The following is a 24186-nucleotide window of genomic DNA, read 5'->3' as shown; positions in this document are numbered from 1 at the left end:
TCGACCACGAAGTCTGGCTTGGTGTCCTTTATTCGGTCCTTCCTCGTAACCCACACGGCTGTCCTTTTATTAGACTTCTATACCGACACTGATACTGCTGTTAACTCCGTCACGCCAACAGTTCCTCTGTTGGTCTCCCGTCGTCGTTGTAGCCTTGCTGGCTGTTATCCTCACGCAGCCCCCACTGGCTGTTCTCTCTGCAGTTTCTCCTCTCGTCGCTCTCGTAGCCTCTCTCTCTCCTCTCGTTGCTCTTGTAGCCTTTCCCTCACACACAGCCTCGCCGGCTGTGTTCACTGCGGCTCCCCGACCGCCTTCTCTCCAGCAGCCCCACTGCTGTCTCTCCCTCTCAGGTCCGCTGGCTGTTCCTTTAGCTGGCCACCGCTGGCCGCCGTGCCACCCCTTCTGGCTTTGCCCACGTGGCCTTACTCTGGTCCAGTCTCACTCGTTCTGCCCTCCTCTTCCGGTCTCATCTCTTAAGAACCTTAACCTTGCTCCCACGTCACCTAACTCCACCTCTCCGTGACGTCACATCCGGGAGGTCGCCCGCGCCCGCATTACACCACCCTCCCCCGTGGAGAAAAACCCAGCCGACCTCGGCTGAACAACACCAACAGTAATGCGGGCGAACCCGAGCGTAACACACCAAAGGACACCAAGCATGCAATATAACAGTAAGAACAATCAACACAACTCAACAATCAAATAACGTAGCAGAAGCAGGCAATAAATACACAGTAAGAACAACGCAACATAACAATCAACGAAACACAAGGGATTTAGAGCGTGTGCGGGTCGCCGGCCCGTCCCGGACGGTCGGCGGCCCATCCGCGGAACGGGAACGTGATTGAGTTTGAGGAGCGACAGGGTGAAATCCCCCTGTCGCTGTTGGAAGTCCACCAACGTCCCGTGTCCCTGAAGGATCAGTCTTGGGCGTGTCCCGCGGATGTGTCTGCAGCGGGGTCGGAAGGGCTGCAGGGCTCGAAGGACCCGTAGATCTGGCAGGCACCCTCCGAGCAGGGCGCCTCGTCCCCTCCGGTGTCAAGGCCGGCCTGCCTGGAACAGGTACGACAGGCGCTCTAGCAAGATCAATGGACGCAGGCGGGGGAGAGTCGGCAGCAACAGACCCCGGCAAGGCAACATTGGGAGATGAAGCATCATGTAGGGGAGCAACATACGGTTTCAAGCGCGACGTGTGAACAAACCAGCGGCGAGAACCAATCTGAACACGCGCCGACTGAGGGTTAGGAACCTCAATGAGGCGGACGGGCCCTTGCCAAGGTTTGTGAAATTTGGGAGAGGTACCCGGCCGCACCTGCGGGCAATGGAGCCAGGCCAGGTCCCCAACCTTCCAGGGGCACTCCCCCTTGGAACGCCGTGCATACCTCTCATTCCGGGCCTGAGCTTTGGCCGTAGCCACACGGGCACTCTCCCGCGCCTCCGAGACCCGGCGAACAGTGTCCCGAATGTAGTCAGGAAGCGGTTTACAAGGTCCCCTTACACCGGTTCCCATCTGCACATCCATTGGCGGCACGTTTTCCCGACCATACATAAGGTAAAACGGCGAATAACCCGTAGCCGCATGAGGAGTCATCCTGTACGCCGAAAGCACCCCCGGGATGTGCAGGTCCCAATCCGATTGTTGCTCACTCACCGTGTGGCACAGCATGGCAGACAATGTCCGGTTTAGCCGCTCAACCATACCATCCGTTTGCGGATGGTATGGGGATGTCCGGACCTTCTTAGTCCCTAGGCCCGCGCATACTTCCGCCAATAACTTAGAAGAAAAATTTCGGCCCTGATCCGTAAGGAGTCTCTCCGGCGCACCCTTGTCCATAACATATCCGAACAAAAAGGCGTCGGTAATGGCCGCGGCCGATTGGTCGGGCAACGGCCAGGCCATCGGCCAACGGGAGAGGTACTCAACCCCGACCAGCAAATATTTATTACCCCTCGCCGAAGGTGGGAAAGGTCCCAAAATGTCCAGTGCCACCAATTCATTGACCCGAGACACCTGAATTGACTGTAAGGGTGGCACATAAGGATGTTTAGGTGGCTTACACCGGGCACAGTCAGGGCACGCGCGGACGTGCCCCACGACATCCGTCGCCATGCCGTGCCAAAAATAATGACGTTGCAACGTCAACAAGGTCTTCTGCACACCCAGATGTAATAGCGTGTCACAATGGAGAGTTCTAATCAACTCGTATCGTAGGGACGCAGGCACTACTAGACGCCAGTGTTCCTGGAGACTTTCCCTCCACATAAGCAGACCATCTCGGACCGCGGTTTCCGGCGCACCCTCCGTAACCGGACCCCCAATCTCCACTTTGGATCGCTTCCGCAAGGACACTAACGACTCATCCATCATTTGCTCCCTTATCCAAACAGACCGTGGCAGATTCAAAACCCCATCAGTCGGCCCCGGTTCCACAGGAGCATCCGACTTCTCCACAGCCAATACCACCGGCTGAGGGGGGGGTAGGCTGGGCGCACATCTCTGCGTCCCCGACGCACATTTGCAAGGGGAGCGCTGCGGCAATCTAGAAAGTGCGTCTGCGTTCGCATGGCGCACCCCTTTATGATGGTGAATTTGAAATGAAAATTCTTGTAGCGTGTCCAACCAACGCGACAGCTGGCCGGAAGGTTGATCCATTTTAAGGGCATATTGCAAGGCCGCATGATCCGTACGTACGATAAAGGAACGGCCGTACAGGTACGGTCGAAACTGACGTAGGAAAAAAACAACGGCTAGGAGTTCCCTGCGAGTGACACAGTAGCGGGTTTCCGCGGGCGACAAGACCCGGCTACCATACGCAACGACGCGCTCTACGCCCCCTTTAGACTGAGACAACACCGCGCCAATACCTGTGTCGCTCGCATCCGTATCAAGAATGAACGGTTGATTGAAATCCGGATAATCCAATGTTGGGGCGGTAGCCAACAGATTACGCAGACTCTGAAAGGCCGCCTCTTCTGGCGGTCCCCACGCAAACTTACGTCCCTTACCCGTAAGGAGGTGCAAGGGCCTCGCGATGGTCGCAAAATTCGGTACAAATCTTCGATAATACGAGGCAAATCCCAGAAAGCGACGTACATCCCCCACGGTGGCCGGAGTTGGCCAATCTCGGACGCACGCCGTTTTTTCCGGGTCCGTAGACACCCCCTCAGCACTCACGATGTGCCCCAAATAACGGACAGACCGTTGCAGTAGATGACATTTCTTTGGTTTAAATTTCAAGTTCGCGGAGCGCATCCTCGCGAACACCGTCTCCAGCCGCCTTAAATGTTCATCAAATGTGCGGCTGAAGACGATAATATCGTCCAAATATATGAGACATGTCTCCCACTGCAACCCCGTCAAAACGAGCTCCATGAGCCTTTGAAATGTGGCAGGGGCCGCATTCAGCCCCATCGGAAGGCAGTTAAATTGAAACAACCCCTGCGGCGTACGGAATGCAGTCTTCTCCCGTGAGGGCTCGTCAAGGGGAAGCTGCCAAAATCCCGAAGAGAGGTCCAGTGTAGAGAAAAACTTAGCCCCCGACAATGCGTCGAGGGAGTCGTCCATACGCGGCAGGGGATACGCATCTGCCACCGATATCTTATTCAATTTTCGAAAGTCAACACAGAATCGCAATTTGCCATCCTTTTTCTTAACCAAAACCACAGGCGCGCCCCATGGGCTGTTTGACGGCGATATAATATCCGCAGCCAACATATCTTCCACTGCCCCCCGAACGTGTTCTCGCTCGGCGGGACTCATTCGGTGCGAATTCAACCGAATAGGGGCAGCGTCGCCTGTATCAATGTGATGGTGAAGCAACGAGGTGCGTCCCAAATCCAAATCATTGGAGCTGAACACATCGGAATACGTCAATAACAATTTGTGAAGCGCACCCCATTGATCCACAGACAGGGAAGAATTTCCGTCACATAAGCTAGCAATCCAGCGGTCATCCGAAGCCACAGGCTCGGAAACACCAGCAACCACTCCCTGGCTATGCGAACAATCGTGAGCCGTAAATGCCGTGGTGGCATGTGCCACAACCGTGCCGGCCGGGACGCAAACATTTTCAGTACCCGCATTGAGCACCTGCAAAAACGGTAATTGATCTGGCCGGACGATGGTCTGCGCTCCAACCAGCGCCAACCCGGCCGTTATCGAGGCTGAAGGTGACAACAAGATCCCAACCGCTCCCAGCCGACCTGGCAGGGGCTTCCGATACCGCAGGGGAATAAGCATCTGTGAACCAGGTGGAATGTCAACAGATGCCACGGATAGCGCCTGCACTTGTACGGCCGAAGCAGGTCGCCCCCAGGGTGACGGCAGAAACGAAATTTGACGGCCACCCGGCAGTTCAATACAATTCTCATTAATTTTGATCAAAATAGGCATCTTAGCCAGAAAATCAGTGCCCAATAAACAAGGAACTGCCAAGGATCTTGAAATCAACACAACGCCCGAGGCCGACACATCCCCAATAGATATTTTAGCGTCCACCTGGCCCACGATGCCCATACTACCCCCGTTCGCAGCGACGCACGACCCGTAAACCGGACGCACGGCCCCGGGTGGAATGCCTAACAGATGAAAAATGACATCCGAAATAATAGTCGCGGACGCCCCGGAATCGACCAAAATGCGCACGTCCACCCCTTGTATAGACCCCGGCACGGTGGACGAACCCGTAGCGGCCGCGACAACCCTCCGTGCCAATTTGCGCCACTGCGTCACAGAGCGACAAGGCCCCGTCGAAGGTCTCTCTTTAACAACAACACCATGACCGCACAACGAAGGTGATGGGTGAGGTGTAAAGCCTTGCCGGGTGTCTGGTGCGTGCCGACTTGCCTGTTTCGGTGGATCCTTGGGCGGCTTGGCCGGTAATGAGGCCTCCTGTTGCGGCGGACCCGGGATGCGGGCCCAGCAGTCCTTTGCGTAGTGGCCCCTCCGTCCGCAGCGGAAACAATCGGCGTCGTTGCGCCGAAGCGCAGGCCTTGCATCGCGCCGGCCTCGTATCGATGGTGCAGCACGAGAGGCCGGTCCACCGCGGCTTGACCATGGCCCCGAGGCGGCCGTCAGCTCCTGAGGGCCCCCCCCATCCGGCACGTATACCGACTTCGTAGGGTCCCATCCCAGAGCGCCACCCTCTGCAACGGGCCCCCCTGTCCACGCCGCAACTTGTTTCCACCGTCGTAGGTTGAATTGCGCATCGAGACATTTCGCCGCCGCCCGGGAGGTGAGCTTCTCATGCCCGCACACCGGCTTGGGAATCCCAAGATCCCGCGACAGCTCGAGCATCTTGCCCAAGATGAGAGGCTCGAGCAGGTCAGGTGTTGTATCTGGATACGCGGCCATAGCCAAATCAAGCACCGCACCCCTGTACGCCACAGGCGACTCCTCGGGCGCTCGTTGTCGTTGAGCGAATCGCCGATGCGCGTCGTCAGGTGGCTCGTAGGCGTCGGCCATTTCTTGAAAAACTCCGTATAAAGTCCTCTTCTTCTCGGCCCTAATGGAGCGAAAAAAACGAACAGATTCGTCGTCCAGAAGAGTCGGTAACACTTCTAAGGCCTCAGCATCGGTCCATCTCGCAGAACGGACCGCCGCCAAAAATCTGCAGGCGAAAGCGCTCCAGTCGCCCCCAATGGCGAATTCTTTGACCGTGGTGAGATGGCGACTCCGACTCCGCTTTACTCCGCCCTCCGCCGATGGTTCCTCCGGAGGCAAATTCAAAATGGCGTCGAACCGCGGCGTGGTCAAGATGGCGGTTTCCCGCCGCGGAACGCGCAAGATGGCGGCCTCCTGCCGCGTGGCCAATGGCGCCGGGAGTGAAGATACCGTGGCGGCCTGTGGAGCACTCTCCGCTCTCTCCGTCGCCGTCCTTGGGGTGACGAGATGACACAATTGGCCCAGGACATCCTTGAGAGTCTCCAGTTGCTCCGCCACCTGCAGCCATCGCAGATCAGCGTCTGATGTTGTCGGCGGCCCTGACACTGCGGCTACATCTTCAACTCCCGTCCCCGCACTCGTTTCAGCAGGGCACTCCTCCACCACCCCGGCAGGATACATGTTTGGAGGGAAGTCTTCGTCTTCGGACGAAGAAGCCGATGCTGGCGCTGGAACATTTTTCTTTCTCACTTGTTTCGACATGCCGTTGCACTTCCGACACCAATGTAATAAAGGACTCGACCACGAAGTCTGGCTTGGTGTCCTTTATTCGGTCCTTCCTCGTAACCCACACGGCTGTCCTTTTATTAGACTTCTATACCGACACTGATACTGCTGTTAACTCCGTCACGCCAACAGTTCCTCTGTTGGTCTCCCGTCGTCGTTGTAGCCTTGCTGGCTGTTATCCTCACGCAGCCCCCACTGGCTGTTCTCTCTGCAGTTTCTCCTCTCGTCGCTCTCGTAGCCTCTCTCTCTCCTCTCGTTGCTCTTGTAGCCTTTCCCTCACACACAGCCTCGCCGGCTGTGTTCACTGCGGCTCCCCGACCGCCTTCTCTCCAGCAGCCCCACTGCTGTCTCTCCCTCTCAGGTCCGCTGGCTGTTCCTTTAGCTGGCCACCGCTGGCCGCCGTGCCACCCCTTCTGGCTTTGCCCACGTGGCCTTACTCTGGTCCAGTCTCACTCGTTCTGCCCTCCTCTTCCGGTCTCATCTCTTAAGAACCTTAACCTTGCTCCCACGTCACCTAACTCCACCTCTCCGTGACGTCACATCCGGGAGGTCGCCCGCGCCCGCATTACACATGTAAACCCAACATCATGCAAAACATTTTTACAATTTGGGTTTGCAGATAATTTAGATTTATATTACTCTTCAATCAGAATGGAGTAAGTTAATTCCCAGTTGGTGAGCGAAGCAGGCCATCATTATTTTTGTTGTTGATAAAATGAGTGGCATTTTGTGGAAAATCTTACGAAGACTAGCCACTGTCATATGTAGGTGCAATTTCCATTTATGGCTTAGGATCACCAACAGATGTTGACTACAAAAACTAATTAGAGTATGGAGAGAATTTGACCTAAATACTCCCAGGATCATAAGTTGACAAAATTAATTTACTGCAGTGAATCCGATGTTACAATTTTAACAACAATAGTTGACCGACCACAACATTACATAGTTTAACTGGACTGAATTGCAATGCAAAGTAATAGTGTTTCAAATCAGATTGTTAGTATTCATTTAACTCTCATGCTAGTCAGAATTCTCTCAAGCATTTGAATACAGCTTAACACACCTTAACAAGTTTTATTTACAGAAAGGCGTAAATCCTATTCTTATCTTGGTTTGAAGCTTTCGTGACTGCAGGAATCCATACTCTTTGATTCTTTCGGTAAAGTCACGTAGGTAGAAATAAAATAAAATATAAAACAAATAATATTCTTATGTTTCATACTTTGAAACTGGCAAAAAAATATATATCATCAACGCCCGAGATTTTACACTCCGCCCTCTACCCCACCCATCCATCGTCGGCCCCGCCCACCCTTGGTCGGCCCCGCCCATCCATGGTCGGCCCCGCCCATCCATCATCGGCCCCGCCCACCCTTGGTCGGCCCCGCCCATCCATGGTCGGCCCCGCCCACCCATCATCGGCCCCGCCCACACTTGGTCGGCCCCGCCCATCCATGGTCGGCCCCGCCCACCCATCATCGGCCCCGCCCACCCTTGGTCGGCCCCGCCCATCCATGGTCGGCCCCGCCTATCCACGATCATCTCCGCTCCTTCTCACCATCAGCCCCGCCCCCCGATATTTAGCTCCGCCCCTCACCCCCCACAACGTCGCCTCAACGTCACGTGGTGCCTCCACGACGACGCGCGATTGGCTGCACTCCGTACCCCACGTGGTGGTGGTGGTGCTTGTTGCGGCGGCGGCGGCAATGGCAGTGGCGGCGCATGCGAGGTGCGAAATGTAAACACGGCGCCTCGGCGGACAAAAGACAGCAGCAGCAGCAGCGGCGGTGGTTGTTGGTGGCCCCTCGGTGAAGACGACTGCGGCGGCGGCGGGCAGGCGGGCAGGCGGCAGCGGAAACAACGAACGCGGCAGAATCTCGGCGACGTCCCCCGCGGTAAGCGAACTGCGCCGTCGCCGCGGATTTGGATGTGTTACGTGAAGTGGGGGGTGGAGGTGGGTTGTGTGAGGGGTTGTGATGGGGGGTGGTTGTGATGGGGGGTTATGATGAGGGGTTGTTATGGGGGGGGGGTCGTGAGGGGGTTGTGAGGGGGGGTTGGGGGGGGCGTGAGGGCCTAGGGCGTCCAGGCCTCGCGGTGACGTCATCGTCGATTCCCCGGGTGCGCGGAGTGTCCAGTGAGAGGTGGCGCTCTATATATAAACACACACTCACACACACGGGGTTGTTTTATCGCATAGAGGCAAAACAAACGAGTGATTATAAACCCAACATGAACTCAACACGTAAGAGTGGCCTGAGCAACAAGAAAAATGCAACGATTTATCGAAAGAATCGATCCCCGGGTTGATGCGCCCGACTTGTAGATTCTCACCAAGAGCGATCTTCGCTTTTTTTTATCGACGGTGCAGTGTCTGGCAGGGCTGGGGGAGAGGTCAAACGCCACGCCACTGAAGCAGGTTACGCGGATCGTAAGGAGATGTTCGTATAATGTTCGTGGGCGATCAGGTTTGTGTGGAGACGTGCGGAATCGGGGCGTTGGTGTCGATACCTGTGCCGACGCGGAGCGCGGCGTTACGCAAGTTTGAGGTTTACATCAATTCTTTCGGTTTTTTTTAAGTTGTACAATACTGTGTTTCATAGGTTGGGAACGATTCACCATTCCAAGAGTTGATATTCACTGTTCAGTGTTAAGTTATATGTAGAAATCTATTCTTAATTATGTTTTACGGTATTACTTTTGCGCAGCCGGGTGTGTCTCAACGAACCGGTGTCATGAAACATACAGGCGTCGTTTATGAACAATAAACTACATCATTCTCATACGTCAGATTTGGATACATTACCTTGCCTTTAGTGTAGAACATTTAATCGACGAATCGTGTCGCGCCCAACGCAGAAGCCCAAACTTCGCCGCAGCACTTTGACTAAAGTCACCCACAGTGCTAACGGTTGTGTGGATTCTTCTCTACGCGAACCAACGTGGGTGGACGACGTAAGGAAGGCATCGGACTCGTGAATCCAACCAAGAGTTGCGTGCATGGGGGAGTGGGGCGGTGAGTCGTCACATTCTCCCGCATCGCTGTTAATTTCACCGAAGCGGCCCTTGGAGGTGTGGCGACCCCGGCCCGTGGACGTTGGCCCCGGCTTGGGCTGTGAAGAGGCAGTGGGGTGGGGGGGGAGGAACACGTGGGGCCCGAACGACCGAACACCTCGTGAGACGGGTGGCAGCGACACGTGTGTATTCGAAAGTGCACTGTTACGTGCAGTGCGAGGCGGAGTGAAGAGAGAGCAGTTGCAGTAAGTAAATGGTGTCCCTGTGAGCAGAGAGAGAGAGAGGGTGGGTTGAGGTGTGAAGGGGGTAGTGAGAGCAGTTGTGGAGGGGAGAGGTAGGAAGCGGAGTGAAATGGTGTAGGAGCGACGAGATATGAGGGGGATATTAATTTAATATGATAATAGGTTTTTACCCTTTTTTCTGGCAACAAAACAGGTGTTAAGATCTTTAAACACCAAACTGAAACTTTTTACAAGGAATCATGTCTGCATTAACCACTGTTGTGGTCAGAATGCAAACAAAAAATATATTCTGATAATATATTCATTGTCCTTGAAACTGATTGGTCCACACCAGAGACAGCTTTCTTTTGAGCCTCGTCTCAAACGGTGTTATTAATTTAATAGCTAACGTAAGTTGAAAATCCAGCTTATGGCTTTAGAGACATTGAATACCACGTGCCCCCTGGAGAAGGCTCGAAGTAGACACGAGGTCACGATGTGTTCCACTTTTGCCCCACATTTGCCTTTTGGGCGATTCGCTTATTTTACACGTGTGGAAAAGGTGTTTGCACCTGCCGTGGCTATGTTCGGATATTGCTGTGTTCGGACAAAGCTATGTTCGGATACGTTTTCTCATTGCTCAAGATGTGGAGTTTGGAGAGTGGCAATGAGGAGGGGAGGATAGAAGACATGATGATTGAATGTAGAGAACCAGGGCAAATTAAAATAGAGAGAATCGGGGGAAAGATGAGTTGTGTGTGGGAGTGAGGAGAGAGGGAGTGACGAGATGAGTTTGAGGAGAAACGATAAGAGTGGGAAAAGGGGGTTGAGAAGAGAGGGCATAAAAAGTAATGACAGGGGGATTGAATAACGAGTATAAATATATTAACGTTGTGTGGGAGTGAGGGCAGAGGGAATAAGTCTAACAGTTACAGTCATGTGTTAATGCGATGTTGGAGGCAGTGGGAGTCGGTTGAGATCTATGAGGAGAGTGAGTGTTGAGGGGAATAAGTAAAGGGGGTAAGGGGAGAATAAATGAGGAGAGTAATAAGAGGAGAGGGGTAAGGAGAGGAGGAATGAGGGCTGTGTGTGTTCTGCCCCCATGAATGCTTTTCCGCAGCCGTGGCAACTCTGTACACGCGGCACACCCGCCCAAAAAGACGTGTTTGAGCAAAACACCCACCCAGGTGCCGGTTGTAACTTAATGCCTGCCGGTTGTGTACACTACTCTGTGCTTGTCTAACTATTCAAAAGTTTTATGTTGACTTTGCTTACATTGTGATGCGACTTAAGTGTTTAACAATTTCCTTGTTGGTGCTCTGTGTTTTTTTTTGCAGTAGGCCACCTCGCCGAGTGACCATTTAAAAAGCAAATAAAAATGTCACTGTACAGCTTTCTTTTGGAGCCCATAACTTGTCACGCGTGGAACAGCGACCGCACACGTAAGCACAAGCTTAATATTCTGGCCTCAAATTCACTTGGGAGAGTTAGCAACTTTTGCATTCTGAAAGTTCTCATCACTTTTAAGCTAAGTAGAAGGCTGCCCGAGGTCAACACCGAGTAGCTATTGTGTTGTTTTTTTCACTTCAGGATTTATGTTGAAGGTCGTGCAAAGGAAAACATAAACTATCCCGATGCCAAATACTATACATAGACTCTGACGTTGTGACATTTGCATCCAGCTCGGCACGGGAATGACAACTGTTTTCTTTCATGCTTAGCGATGAATGTGACATTGAGGAAGCACACGTCTGCTATGCCATAAACCAACCAAAGTGTTTTTTTTACTTTTGTATAATACTGTCAAGTGGGTGTATATGAATAATTATTCTACATTATATTTAATATAAAAGTTACAACACGTTTGATTACTTACATTTATAATCACAATCAAACCGTTTTTTATATATAGCTTTAATATCAATCTGACAATTACTCGCTTTGAGATTTAAACTCTCCACTTAATTGATTGCTTAAAATAATTAGAAAAGCACATACATTGCTATTCATATGATGACAGTGTGTCTTAATTGTATTGCAATGATTATCTTAAATGTCGTGTGTTTTGAAGATAATGATACCAATTCTGTGATTTACCCTGTAGAGATCGCCATCAGCCCAAATAATCACGAGGTTCACATTTATCAGAGGAATGGGAGCCAGTGGAGTAAAGTGCATGAATTGAAGGAGCATAATGGTCACATCACTGGTAAGTATATTGCTTGACCTGTCAGCCTTAAATTTTTCTCTTCCTGCCCCTTGTATCTTGTAATATGCTGCACTGTGTCCTTGTGAACCAAACCACCTCTACTTCAAGGTGTTGTCCAGATACTTTGTTGTCTCGCTTCCGCGATCTCTTTCCCTAGATCTCACTAGTGATGCACAGCATTTTCCGAAAGATGTTGCCTTATCACTAACTTCTATAAGATCAATACTCTACATTGCTCTTTGTAATAATTTGTCATTCTTTCAACCGAGCTTCTTTTGACCATTCTTAGTTGACCTACATCTCTTGTTCGATTCCTACACTAATTAGGTTTCATGGCGCACAGTTTTTCAACAGTAACCTTTTAAAATTCTGTCCTTATTTGGTTGAGGGTAAAAATATGATGAATGGAGATTTACTTGTATTGTGGTTCATAATTTGTTTAATACATTTAATTTAAATAAGGGGCCTTCTTCAGAGGATGCCTACAATAGATAGTTTTCTCTTGCGCTTTTGAAATTTAAACTATGTAGTTGACACTTTGTGCTGTGAATATATGCTACTATATTAATTTTCAATGAAAGAAACTAAACAAAATGTACTTTGACTATGTAAAAAGTGAGTCAGACATGCAAGGTAAGTTATTTGCATACTTAGTCATCAAAATGATTCATTCAAACAGGATTTAATCAAACAAATTCCAAAACATGTATTGTCTTGTCCCAATGTTGTGCGTATGTGTGCTAGTATGCATGTTCTATTCTGTGGTGGGAAAGTACATTTTCAGTACCCTTGACTTCTTAATTCCATAGCAGTCCAAGTAAAACACATTTATATTTGGAGTTGCATGGCATCTTAGCATGTCTGGGGAGACTATAAGCAGTATTTTTTTTCTCAGAAAATAAACAAACCTTGGTTTAGAAAATTGTCATGTTCTTTTAGCAATAATAATTCACAGCTCTCTTAGTCCACTGTTGGATCAAGGCATTGCCACACCATGTTAGTCATGGGGGTCATTCTGTTGTAAAATGTTGTTTAATTTATCGTTTAAAAGGCATTGACTGGGCATCACGGAGCAATCGCATTGTAACTTGTGGTTCCGACCGCAATGCGTACGTGTGGACGCTCAAAGAGGGCGTTTGGAAACCAACACTGGTCATCCTCCGTATTAACCGAGCAGCCACTTGCGTGAAGTGGTCACCGCGGGAAAACAAATTTGCTGTTGGCAGTGGCGCGAGACTCATCTCTGTGTGTTACTTCGAGCAGGAGAATGACTGGTGAGGAATTGGTGCATCTTCAGTTGCATTTGCTTCAGGTTTTTCCATAAGGCAAAGTGTTGTACTTTTAGGAACACTTATCACACACTAGTGTCCAGGTCTTCATGTTGTTTTTGTGTAGTTTATGACGTTAATGGTACCTTTGTTTACAGCCCATTGTCAATCCACTGATGGGTGAAGGTCTCTCTATACCGTGTCAGTCAGGTGGTTGTTTGACCATACTTCACTAAACTTGACAGTGCTGGATGGTAAAGTGGGAGGGAGAGGGCCCAGGACTGCTTCAGCCATCACATGCCGTTTGATGTTAGCCATGGCCAGATATTGAACTTCTGTTTCTTTTGTCCATCGCACAGTGCACTAACCATTGGTCGAACAAGTTTGAATTCCAGCAATGGGTAACATCAGTGGCAAGTCATGTGAACCGGGTTTTTCTTGTTCCCTTCAAATTGTAATAACTTTTGCGGTGTAATATGGTCAAACAAACCGTTGACATACGGTATGAGGAGGCCTTCATACAGCAGGTGGTTTGGCAAAATGCAGAAAATTTACTATAATAATTTATGATATATGGAATGTGTTGGCTCTAGAAAACATGTAAATCAGGACCTTAATCATTGCGATTTCACTTTTAAATACAATGTATTATATTAAATGACATATAAATACTGTAATATCAGTGTTCTTTACATCCAGACAGTATCTACTGAGTGGCCCAAACGTGGACAAAAGGTTTATAAATTTTAATAAATCACGGTTTTTTTCATTTATTTTAACAAATGTTTAAACTTATTGCGTGCATGAATTCTCTTTTGAATTAATTTAAGACTTTTAAATTATTTACAGCTGCCCTAAGCATACACCAATACTCATTCACCTTCAGTACTGGTTCATCTTCAGTTAATGTTTTTTATATTTTTTAATATCAGATAAAGTAGAAAAATATATATTCATGATAGACGACATATTAACTCCAAGAATAAACAAGAAAAATGTTTTAATGCCAGTGTTCAAATAAATGAAATAACCTTGTGTCCTGACTTTTGGGCCACCCTGTATATCCAAATTACACATTGAATGTAAAATATACTAACGTTACTATTTCTCCTTTTCAGTTAGCATTTATTTAGAAGTTTTCCGTTGCCATGTCTTGCACACAGTAGTCAACAACATACAGTAATAGAGCACAAGATCCCTATTACTTTAATATGACACTACATTGTCTTCTCCCCAGGAGACATCAGCACATGCTACATGCCTAATTCAATGTTGTATATTTTTAAGGTGGGTGAGCAAACACATAAAGAAGCCGATTCGATCGACAGTGCTGAGCCTTGACTGGCATCCCAATAATGTTTTGCTAGTGGCAGGCTCTTGTGACTTCAAATGCCGGTGAGTACTGAGTGGCTTTTTCAGAAAGTGATAATTGTAATGTGATCCTGTCCTCAGTTGCTCATTAATCCCTTTCATGTTGAATGTGCTAATGTAGTTTAAAAAAGGTGTTTCTGCTTTTTGAGACCTAGATATCGCTTCAACAGGGGCAACATGCTCGAACATTTTGTCAAAAGGATATGGTACTACGTATTGGGCAGTAGAGGGCAGTGCAGCAAGATACATTATTTTATTGTCTGCTTCCATGTCTATGATCCTCTACTTCACAAACTGTTACTGACCAGCATGGGGAAGTATGGTCAAATAACCCTTATGGCATGCATGGCATAGGAAGACCATCCATCATTGCACTGACAAAAGGGCTGTACATGTTATAGGTGGAACTTAACGCATTTCATTTTGGCTACACAAATTGCTGGAAATGTATTTTCATCGTGAATTCTGATATAGTTAAATGTTAAAAGGGTTTATTCCCCTGACTGAAATAGGTTGATTTCATTTCACAGCAAAATAAATGTGTGTACCTACTAAAATTAAATATAGATGTTTATAAATATTATTACAGGACCATCTTGTCCATAAATCTAATTAGTTTGTCAAAAAACTAAAAAATATATTTCGTGTCAACAAAGCTACATTTCTCCGATATCGTTGTATCATTCATCACCAATAGCTTTGCTGTATAATGCCCTATAGAGACTGGCCGTTGCCACTCAATATAATTATGCCGGACTAAACCGCTTACCGCACACAATTATTCCAAGTTACTTATAGCCTGGCCCTTTTAAAATTAAGCATGCAACCCCCAGTGAATATATAACGGTAGAAGTTATAACAGTGAAAAGTATGGCCTTTCAGACCACAGGGTTATTGATTTCAGATTGCAGCTATCGCTTTACAGTGCATATATCACTACTTCTGCTACATAATTTAACCCTTGCAGCAATTGTGTTGCCTATAAAAGAGCAAAATTTATCCAGTGTCATATTCTCAATGGAGGGAGCACTTGACCAATGGATTGCACCCTGCATGACAAACCTGGTTACCCCAGTTAAATTCTTGGCCAAGGCTAAGACAAATGATATAGAATGAACCAGTCTTGCCCGCCAGTCTTCACAGTCACTCACCGGCATAGTAAATTATAGTTAAACAACCCCATAGTGGATTGACAAAGGGCTGCAAATTATTATAATATATGTTTTTTTCAGCAGCTTCACATCAACACTTTAAAGTTTGGATTTAAAACATATCTAGTCTTAGAGATACATTTTAGGCATTAGATGTAATGCCATTCCGATTAAATATTTAAATAACTCCATTTTTTGCCCATGCTACACTATACATTAAAACAGAATTACTGTAACAACTACAAACCAATACAAGACAATTTAGTGGTACATGCAATGCATAAACAAAGATAATTTTATATCTGCTATAAATGTGTCCATAATTGTTATAATTGTATGATAAGGATCTATGCATAACCTTTCGTCATAAACTCTTAAAGCAGCATAATTAAATAAATGCAGTGTGCATTGCTATGTGCAGAGTCTACTCTTCATACATCAAGGAGGTTGAGGAGAAGCCTTCGCCTACACCTTGGGGGATCAAGATGCCTTTTGGGTCCATGATGGCGGAGTTTGGAGGAGGTGGAGGCTGGGTTCATGGCGTGTGCTTCTCAGGCTCTGGAAACAAAGTGGCCTGGGTTAGCCATGACAGCACCATCTCAATAGCCGACGCCACACGAAACATGGAGTAAGCATGTACACCCTTCTTCCTGCTCAGCAGCTGGACATCAAGTCCTTAAGAAATGTGGCAAGGGTTTAATGTAGCCTAATCTTTGCCAAATGGTACACGAGATAATATTTTGCCACTTGCAGAACAAATATTCTTGGTAATCTTTCTCCCAAAAAGTTAATAACAATATCTTTTATCCAGAAAAGCTTCACTGAATCTGAAGATTATCTTTCAGGAGGGTTTTCCATTGAGATGCTTGCTCAATTCAGTTTGAATTATTGCCAGCTGAGAGGGGAAACTGAAGTACCCAGAGAAAACCCAAGCATATGAGGGGTTTTACACTCAAAGCTGCACACAGTCAATCCATTGCTGTGCTGCCATCTCCCTTCCCCTTCACAATCCATACCTACAACACTTGGCATTCCCAAGGAATCAAACCGTACCAACGAAGCACAATCCTCGTTTAACTGCAGAGATTCCAACACATTGTGCATTGTCAAGTCCTCAACTTTAAGAAATTCTTGAATTCATATCTGCAGAGGTTTTTTAAAGCAATGTTTCTAGATGTGGCAGTGGTGGCTGTATTAACAATCCACTTTTTTAGAGTATGCAGTTTATCTTCTTGGTTCTTTCGGTAAAGTCACGTAGAAGGGAAGTAATAAAATAATAAGACGGCTGCTTGCGTTGTAGCCGAAACGTCGTGAGAATTATTTTATTTTATTATGTTTTATTTTTATTTTATTACTTCCCTTCTACGTGACTTTACCGAAAGAACCAAGAAGATGAATCCCTGCAGTCACGAAAGCTTGAAATCGAAAAGTATGCAGTTTGTCAAGTTAACTATTGTAAGTGAAAAATCACTGAAATGTGATTTTTTTTAAATAAATGTAAAAATTCCCTCCTGTATACATAAATTAATTAGTTCCTTTTCATTTATACAAGCTTAGTGGCAACAAATATAAGTGACAAATGTTTTTGTCTTTAAACACTTATTCAATTGTTCATCAAAGTACTGCCATTGTTGCTGATCGGATTGGCACATCGATCAAATTTGCCATGTGGATTCTTGCCATGTAGACCTTCTCGTGTTCTTGATATACAGCAGCAGGGCTGTTCCCTTCAGTGGCCATAGTTGGAATGACAATTTTGATTAGAGCTATAACTTATTTTGCTGACGCTTTATCAGCGTGTACAGCCAAGGCATGTGGACATATTTTGAAAGAATGTTTTAATGCAAATTCTGCATGTAGATTTATAGTTAATGGGTCGGTGTTCTATTAAATAAATAACATACATATATAAATTAAATGCACACCTGTCTTTTGCCAGCTTATTTATACGTTCTAAAAAACACCACATTAAAGTGCTACTAAAAAAGACCCATTGGCGTGCGGACATTTTTACACCTTTATAATTTCAACTACGCATTCTGCTTTTCAACAAAGATGGTTGCCGGTATTCATTTTCAAACCACCACAACTGCTTTGTACTAGGTCAGACTGTCAAATGTGCTGCTGGATGAGGGCCTTCCCCACACTGGGTGTTGGGGGTGGTATGACCATATGTGATCATGCTACTCAGTGCGTTTTGGTGAAGTCGGGGTTACAAGGATTTGTTCAGAATTCACTTGCCTCTTATGTTAGCCAGGAAGTAAACTTACTTAGCCTGAATTGGATTCTTGTATAATTTAATTCTTAATACAGTAGTACTTGTGCAAAATATGTTCAATGACGCATTTCTGCGAAGGATTCACCAAAGTGGACACTGGATTTCTGTTTAGGCATAGACATCCAGTGCCATAACTGTTCCCAATATAAACAGTCACACTTCCGCAAACCCAAAGCTATATTTAGTTGTTCCTCCCTTGTCAATAAACATCATAACATTTTTAAATGTATGCTTTTGCACTGATGTATTTTTTCATGACATGTTATATCCATTTGTTTCTCATGTAATCATGAATACTGTCAATGCATAGATGCCCATTGACCTAAGAATGGGAGCCTTATAAAAGTAATTAATATATGCTGCAGTCTTGTTGCCTTGTTTATTATTTGAACATTGTTATAAGCAGTCATGATGGCATTCATGGAAATTTATCAGAAGAAACAAACTAAATGCACATGCCATGTTCGACAAAATGTAGCTGCACGTGTGAATGGATTATATACTTTCTGAGTGTTTAAACTGATACTTAATTATGTTTGAACTGGTTATTAGAATAACTTCGAGGTAAAACTGACACTAAAAGCCACGTTATTTCTTTAGGTGGTATTCGATTGGACTATTTTGCTCCCTGTGAAAATAAATGGATACAAATTTGGGGATTTAGAGTACTTTTCTAATATCCGATTCTATTTGCCAATTTCTAATAGCAAGTGTAGCAATGACAGCCATTTTTTGTGTTTGTATTTATATACAATATGAATATATTTTTCAAGTTATATGCCTGTGCTTGTTTCCACATGTATACCGAGTGTTTGTTTAAATGTGTAATGTTTTTGTTAAAATCTTCCTAAACCTGCAGGTCTTCCCATCTGAAAACAGAATTTCTTCCACTGTTGAGCATCATTTTTGTCACAGAAAACAGCATTGTATCTGCGGTAGGTTTTTTTAATCCTTTACACCTTTGATTTACCATAGGATTTATAATATCTTTTTATATGTAACTTTGGACTTATTACTATATGCATACGTTTCTGATTACTGATTTGTTCTAGATTAAATTTGCTTTGCTGGAACAATTTCTAGGATTGTTCTGAAAAATCATGCACTTTTGATCCCATAATGCAATATTACGGTTTATAACATCTCTGCTATGTGTGGGATCCCCTTCCACGGTCAACTTGGCTTAAAAAGAGATTGAAATTGAATGGTTCATTACAATTGTCCATTTGTGCCTATTACCAAAAATACTAGCATACACTTTAAACTGTAGCCAGCTGGTTAGTAATAAGCACCACTACTAAAGCTCACTAGGTAAAGTATGTGACATGGGCAGTAATGTTTGATATTGGGAAACAACGGGCATCTGTCCCATTGCAGGGTCACGACTGCTGCCCCCTGCTGTTTGTGCATGACGACCGGGGAGTGCTGTCCTTCTCAAGCAAGCTGGACATCCCCAAGCAGAGTCTGCAACGCAACCTCTCAGCCATGGAGCGCTTCCGCAACATGGACAAGAGGGCGTCGGCGGAGCATCAGGACACCACGCTTCACACACTGCACCAAAACAGCATCACGTGAGGCTCCGCCCCTCCCTTGCCACACCATTGCGGGAGCGTACACATGCGGAGATTCCCACCCTTCGGCATGCAGAGTTGGTGCCTCCTGGGGGGCAGTATATCATGTAGGTTGCTGGCCTACTTGTGGAGTTTTGAGTGTCATACCCTCGTGTTTTGGTTTTCTCCATTCTTGCTCATTATGACGTGTAGTAGTCACTTCAGAGACACTAATAGTAGGAAGCACACATGTTTATTCTACACTTCCACAGTAGAGGGGATAACTACACACGGGTCAGGAGGGCTGGCACACTGCCTGACCCACAATGCCGAGGCGGTGGAGACTGGGACAAAGACTTGCATAGACGATGGGTTCCATTCCAAACGACAGCCCCGACCCAGCGTCAGGACCTCCCTTTTATCCTCCCCAGCGTGGCCTGGCTCCACCCTCGGCCACGCCTCCTTCTGGAACCTACCAGAAGGGTCTGGGATTCTCCCCACGTGTCCCCTCTGTCACCTTTACCCTACAACCCTTACCCCGGTCTATCACGTACCCTGCTGGCAGACCGGCTGCTGTGTCCTCAAATCCCTCCTCTGCCAGCAACCGGCACTATGCGCTCCAGTGGCACACTTCACCTGCTCTGCTGGTAGACCGGGCTACCACACCCACAATCCCGCTCTCTACCAGTGACCAGCGCGCTACGCGCCCTAGTGACCCATTCTATGTCACTACACATGTAAAAAATACATTTGCGAGGGTTAGGTTTTTTTAAATCTGTGCGAAAGTTCAATTCACGAATTTATATCCTATGTTTATCTATTACAAAAGCCTGGTGTTCCGTTTGTCCGTCAACTAAATTATGAAAGCCTTTCAGAAGGCCTGAATCAAAAAGTTATAGAAAGTGGACCCCTCCACCAGATGTGGGGGTAAAATGTTGACCCAACAGGTATCCAAAAATTGTCCACCCCCCACAAATAAAATTTCACCACAGGAGCTAGATTAAGGTGGCCACAGGCCCGCTGTGTTCGTCTGAACATATGGGCGAAAATTTATGTTTCACAGCATTCATCTTGTAATGCACGCATAAATGACATCCATAGACTTAGTTAAATTGTACAATAATACCAATTGATAAATAATACAAAACACATCAATATATTATTCTATACATTTGGAAGGTTTATTTACCTTGGATGGGAGTGCAATGCTGATACTACTGTATTAAATTCTCCAAAATACAACTGTCAGCGGTAGCAGAATGCGCGTGCAAACAGGGACACTCAATTGATTTTTATAATGTTGAAGTTCTATGCAAAACCAGCTACTACTGGCCAAAACTAATTAGAGAATATATCGAAATTGAAAGAAATAAAAAATAACTTTAACCGTTAGGATAGCTACCGCCTTAGTACTGGGTGGAAGCGAATCCTCAAATAATACATTATTTAAATACATGCCAACAAAGATTCATCAGTTATTTATCCGTTGTCATGTATGCTTGCATCACACCTTCAAAACTATTTGCATTTGAATTCCTCATATATCACATTGATAGTACTTCAATCTGGATTACCGTTGGTAGGCTATTTTAATAAACACCATAGACAGGAAGGAGAAGGTCAAAGGGCTCGCATAACGCATAATGTACTTTGCCTCAGTAATCCCCCCCCCCCCACGTGGCGCAGAAGCGTGGTCACCACATCTACGCCTCTATATAAGGAACGAAACAGTAAGACTTCTCCACAAATCTGGCTGTCGCCTGATGACGCTAGTTGTAATTACTGGCGAAACGTCTTACTTGGATTGTAAATGTTGTGGCTTTGCTCTCCAACACACCAGTGTGTTGTACGAGTGACGAATTGGCATGTTCTGTTTACGTGACAACCCTTACTAGTTGGCTGTGTCGGGTGGTGGCGGGTTTTAACGACACATTTATATCTTTATCCGATCTAACCTAAAAAAAACCTCTAATTTCGTCCTGTCATTTTTATTTTATCCTTCCCTCCATTGGTCTACATTCCATTATTAATTTGCCCATCTATCGTCTTATGTTATTGCGAGATTTCGTGCCCAACTAAATGTTATTTATTTTCACTTGGTAAATTACATGTTAACCTAGTCACTTTTAAATCTTAACTGCTGTCTCTTTTTTTATTTCACAGGCCACTTTAAAGCCATATTCTTATTTCAGTGCTTAAACTTCCATCTTTGATGTACAAGCAGACCTCGCCCAAAATGGGAGTTATGTTCCTGGAAATGCCATGTTGGGCAAAATGGGATTCAACAAATAATATACCTTTTATGGGAAAGACAGGGTTGCATTACTGTGTCTGAAATGATCACCCCCTCTTTGTTAAACTAATTCTACATGATTCCCACCTTTGTTATTTTACTAAAAGATGCCGAGTCGCTTCCCATGTCTTGTGTGTGTGCACTCTTTGTTTTACAATACCACCTCAACACAAAACCCCCATCTCTATTACTCTTACCGTGGCACTCGCACTCAACGCTCACCCCGACACTAAATTCCCAGACCGACACTCAACCCTAACACTGTCACTTGAACATTAGTGATTCGCCATCTAGGCATCCAATGATTGGATGGCTAGATTCATGCGGCAATGTGTGAACATTTGCCTTGTGCTGTTGTGCGTGTTGAGTGTTATATTATCACACAAAAAACATACACATACAAAAACATAAGTGGTAAATAAATAAATAAATCGCCCAATGGATGCAACACTCTCAAGACACCACTTTCCGACACGGAGATGAGAATATTAGCGTCAACCCACGTGTAGCCAAAACATTGCCCCCGTGTTCCGGAAAACAGACCTCATTACGTAAACCGTGAATATCCGAAACACGCGTTTGATGAAGCCACATTGGGCAAGGTTTTCCTATACATTTGTGTTTTAAACAATTCTGACGGGAGTCATTGCATCATAAATGTATATCAACACTGTACATGCATATTTTAAATGAACTCCACGATATTATAATCAAGGCATTGAGTATACCTGTCATTTTAGTTTTACTCATGCCAGATTCATCAGTTATTTATCAGTTGTCATGTATGCTTGCATCACACCTTCAAAACTATTTGCATTTTAATTCCTCATATATCACATTGATAGTACTGATAGTGCACGTTGGAATCGTCTGTTATATGCCAATGCTTCTAGATTTGAAGCTTTCGTGACTGCAAGGAATCATATTCTTAGGTTTTTTTCGGTAAAGTCACGTAGGTAAAACATCAAAATTAATAAAAATAAAATAATTAATTTTGATGTTTTACCTACGTGACTTTACCGAAAAAACCTAAGAATACGCCAATGCTGTTGTGTAGAGAGGGTTTATAAGAGATGTAGTATACAGAGACCCTTTATCAATGGACATTTTACCATGACCGTCAAGCCTGGAAAAGGATCCCATCCTCTTTTTTGGCATTACAGTCTATTATAACATTGTTGCTTACAAAATGATAACATACAAAATGAGATTATTATCAATGTATACTGAAGTTGCTCGTGTGTACAATTGTCAATGTTTCTGTTTTGCAGACAGCTGTCTTTATACGAGGGAGACAAAAGTATCTGTACAAAGTTCTGCACCACTGGCATGGATGGAGCCTTAGCAATATGGGATTTAAAGGTACATTATGAAGCTGGTACTCGATGAGTATTTCTTTAAAACTAGTTAACCTGCTACAAGATGACTATAGTGAACAACACTCCAGAATTTAAATTTCGATTTAAAGCTTTCGTGACTGCAGGGATTCATCTTCTTGGTTCTTTCGGTAAAGTCACGTAGAAGGAAGTAATAAAATAATAAAAATAAAACATAATAAAATAATTATCACGACGTTTCGGCCACAACGCAAGCAGCCGTCCTCAGGTGAAGAACAGGTCTGTCGGAAAGACAGCGTCTGAATAACATCGTGAGAATTATTTTATTATGTTTTATTTTTATTATTTCCCTTCTATGTGACTTTACCAAAAGAACCAAGAAGAACACTCCAGAACTTTAAAAGACTATAGTGTAAGCAGGAGTTGTAGTGAACATGTAGGGGGGGGGGATGGAAGGCGTTTTTATTATTCCATAAATTTTCCTGTTCCAGCACAAGTAATTTAACTTAAAGTTTTTTCTCGTATGTATCGTCATGCAGAGCTCACAGTTTGTTATACCGTAGAATAAATAAGATTGCATGCACTCTGCTCAATATGCAGATTTTTGTTGCGTTATTCATTAGGTTGTAAATGGTACACGCTGCTCACACGGTTACTTAAGGTGAAGGAAAATTACATATAGGTGTTATTTGGCAAATGTAATCAGTTTGAAATTATGTTTTTTTAATTGCATTTTTATCTCTTTTTTTTTAGTCACTGGAAGCAAGTGTTCAAGGCCTCCGCATCTACTGATTTCTCCTACTGTTTTGGGGTTTTATTTTTTAACCATCTTTGCAACAAGTTCCAATATATTGCTTGTGTTTTTACTTCAGCACAGAAAAACTGAAGATGGACACTAAATAAAAAGTAATAAATACATAATTAGCAAAACTAAAGAAGCTACGTGAACATTAAAAGGATGCTGCATACTTAATGGACTGGGACTCACTGTGCTGCGACTAGCTGAAACACTAGACCTAAAGAACGGACATCACGCCATTTTTGCCTTGCATCCTCTCCAGCCATGGCGCATGAAGCAAGCACTTGTGTCCACCCTGTCCTTTGACCCTTCACCGCCCTATATTGAGGTGTATTACTGCAATTGGAATACCCATGTATGTATTACAAAACAATAAAATATGAAACTCAGTACCTGTTTATATTTTTTTTCAACATTTCAACCCACTGTTCCTTGGTAAAAGTGCAAGGTGGTATTTCATTTTATTAGCTGGTTTTTTAACTTGCCTAGGCTCGTGTTTTAAAGGTGGTGCAGTACCCCTTTAAT

The 24186-nt window shown here is 45.5% G+C and overlaps 2 protein-coding genes across 4 annotated transcripts; one reads left to right on the top strand and one right to left on the bottom strand.

The window, feature by feature from the left end:
* Positions 1-29: 29 nt before the first annotated feature.
* Positions 30-7435, bottom strand: LOC133347696 (uncharacterized). The gene is made up of 2 exons (XM_061560195.1): positions 4843-7435; positions 30-1049 (listed from the first exon to the last, which is right to left on the bottom strand). Exons 1-2 carry the CDS (start codon positions 6143-6145, stop codon positions 1039-1041), a joined length of 1314 nt encoding a protein of 437 aa, XP_061416179.1. The 5' UTR covers positions 6146-7435; the 3' UTR covers positions 30-1038.
* A 393-nt stretch (positions 7436-7828) lies between these two features.
* Positions 7829-24051, top strand: LOC133347698 (actin-related protein 2/3 complex subunit 1A-like). 3 transcript variants are annotated; one of them, XM_061560198.1, is made up of 10 exons: positions 7829-8067; positions 10746-10847; positions 11510-11614; positions 12666-12888; positions 14170-14277; positions 15826-16032; positions 18542-18617; positions 19060-19253; positions 22797-22887; positions 23616-24051. In XM_061560198.1, exons 2-10 carry the CDS (start codon positions 10784-10786, stop codon positions 23652-23654), a joined length of 1107 nt encoding a protein of 368 aa, XP_061416182.1. In that variant the 5' UTR covers positions 7829-8067; positions 10746-10783; the 3' UTR covers positions 23655-24051. The 3 variants fall into 3 exon arrangements, with proteins under 3 accessions (XP_061416182.1, XP_061416181.1, XP_061416183.1); XM_061560197.1 differs by having other exon boundaries at positions 7830-8067; positions 10743-10847; XM_061560199.1 differs by lacking the exon at positions 7829-8067 and adding an exon at positions 9324-9429 and having other exon boundaries at positions 10743-10847.
* Positions 24052-24186: the final 135 nt, after the last annotated feature.

Source organism: Lethenteron reissneri, chromosome 26 (assembly GCF_015708825.2).
Source record: "Lethenteron reissneri isolate LAM-NWPU_2019-01 chromosome 26, ASM1570882v1, whole genome shotgun sequence".
Lineage (NCBI taxonomy): Eukaryota > Metazoa > Chordata > Hyperoartia > Petromyzontiformes > Petromyzontidae > Lethenteron > Lethenteron reissneri.
The sequence above is the reverse complement of the archived record's forward strand: the minus strand, read 5'-3'. Positions and strand labels throughout refer to the sequence as shown.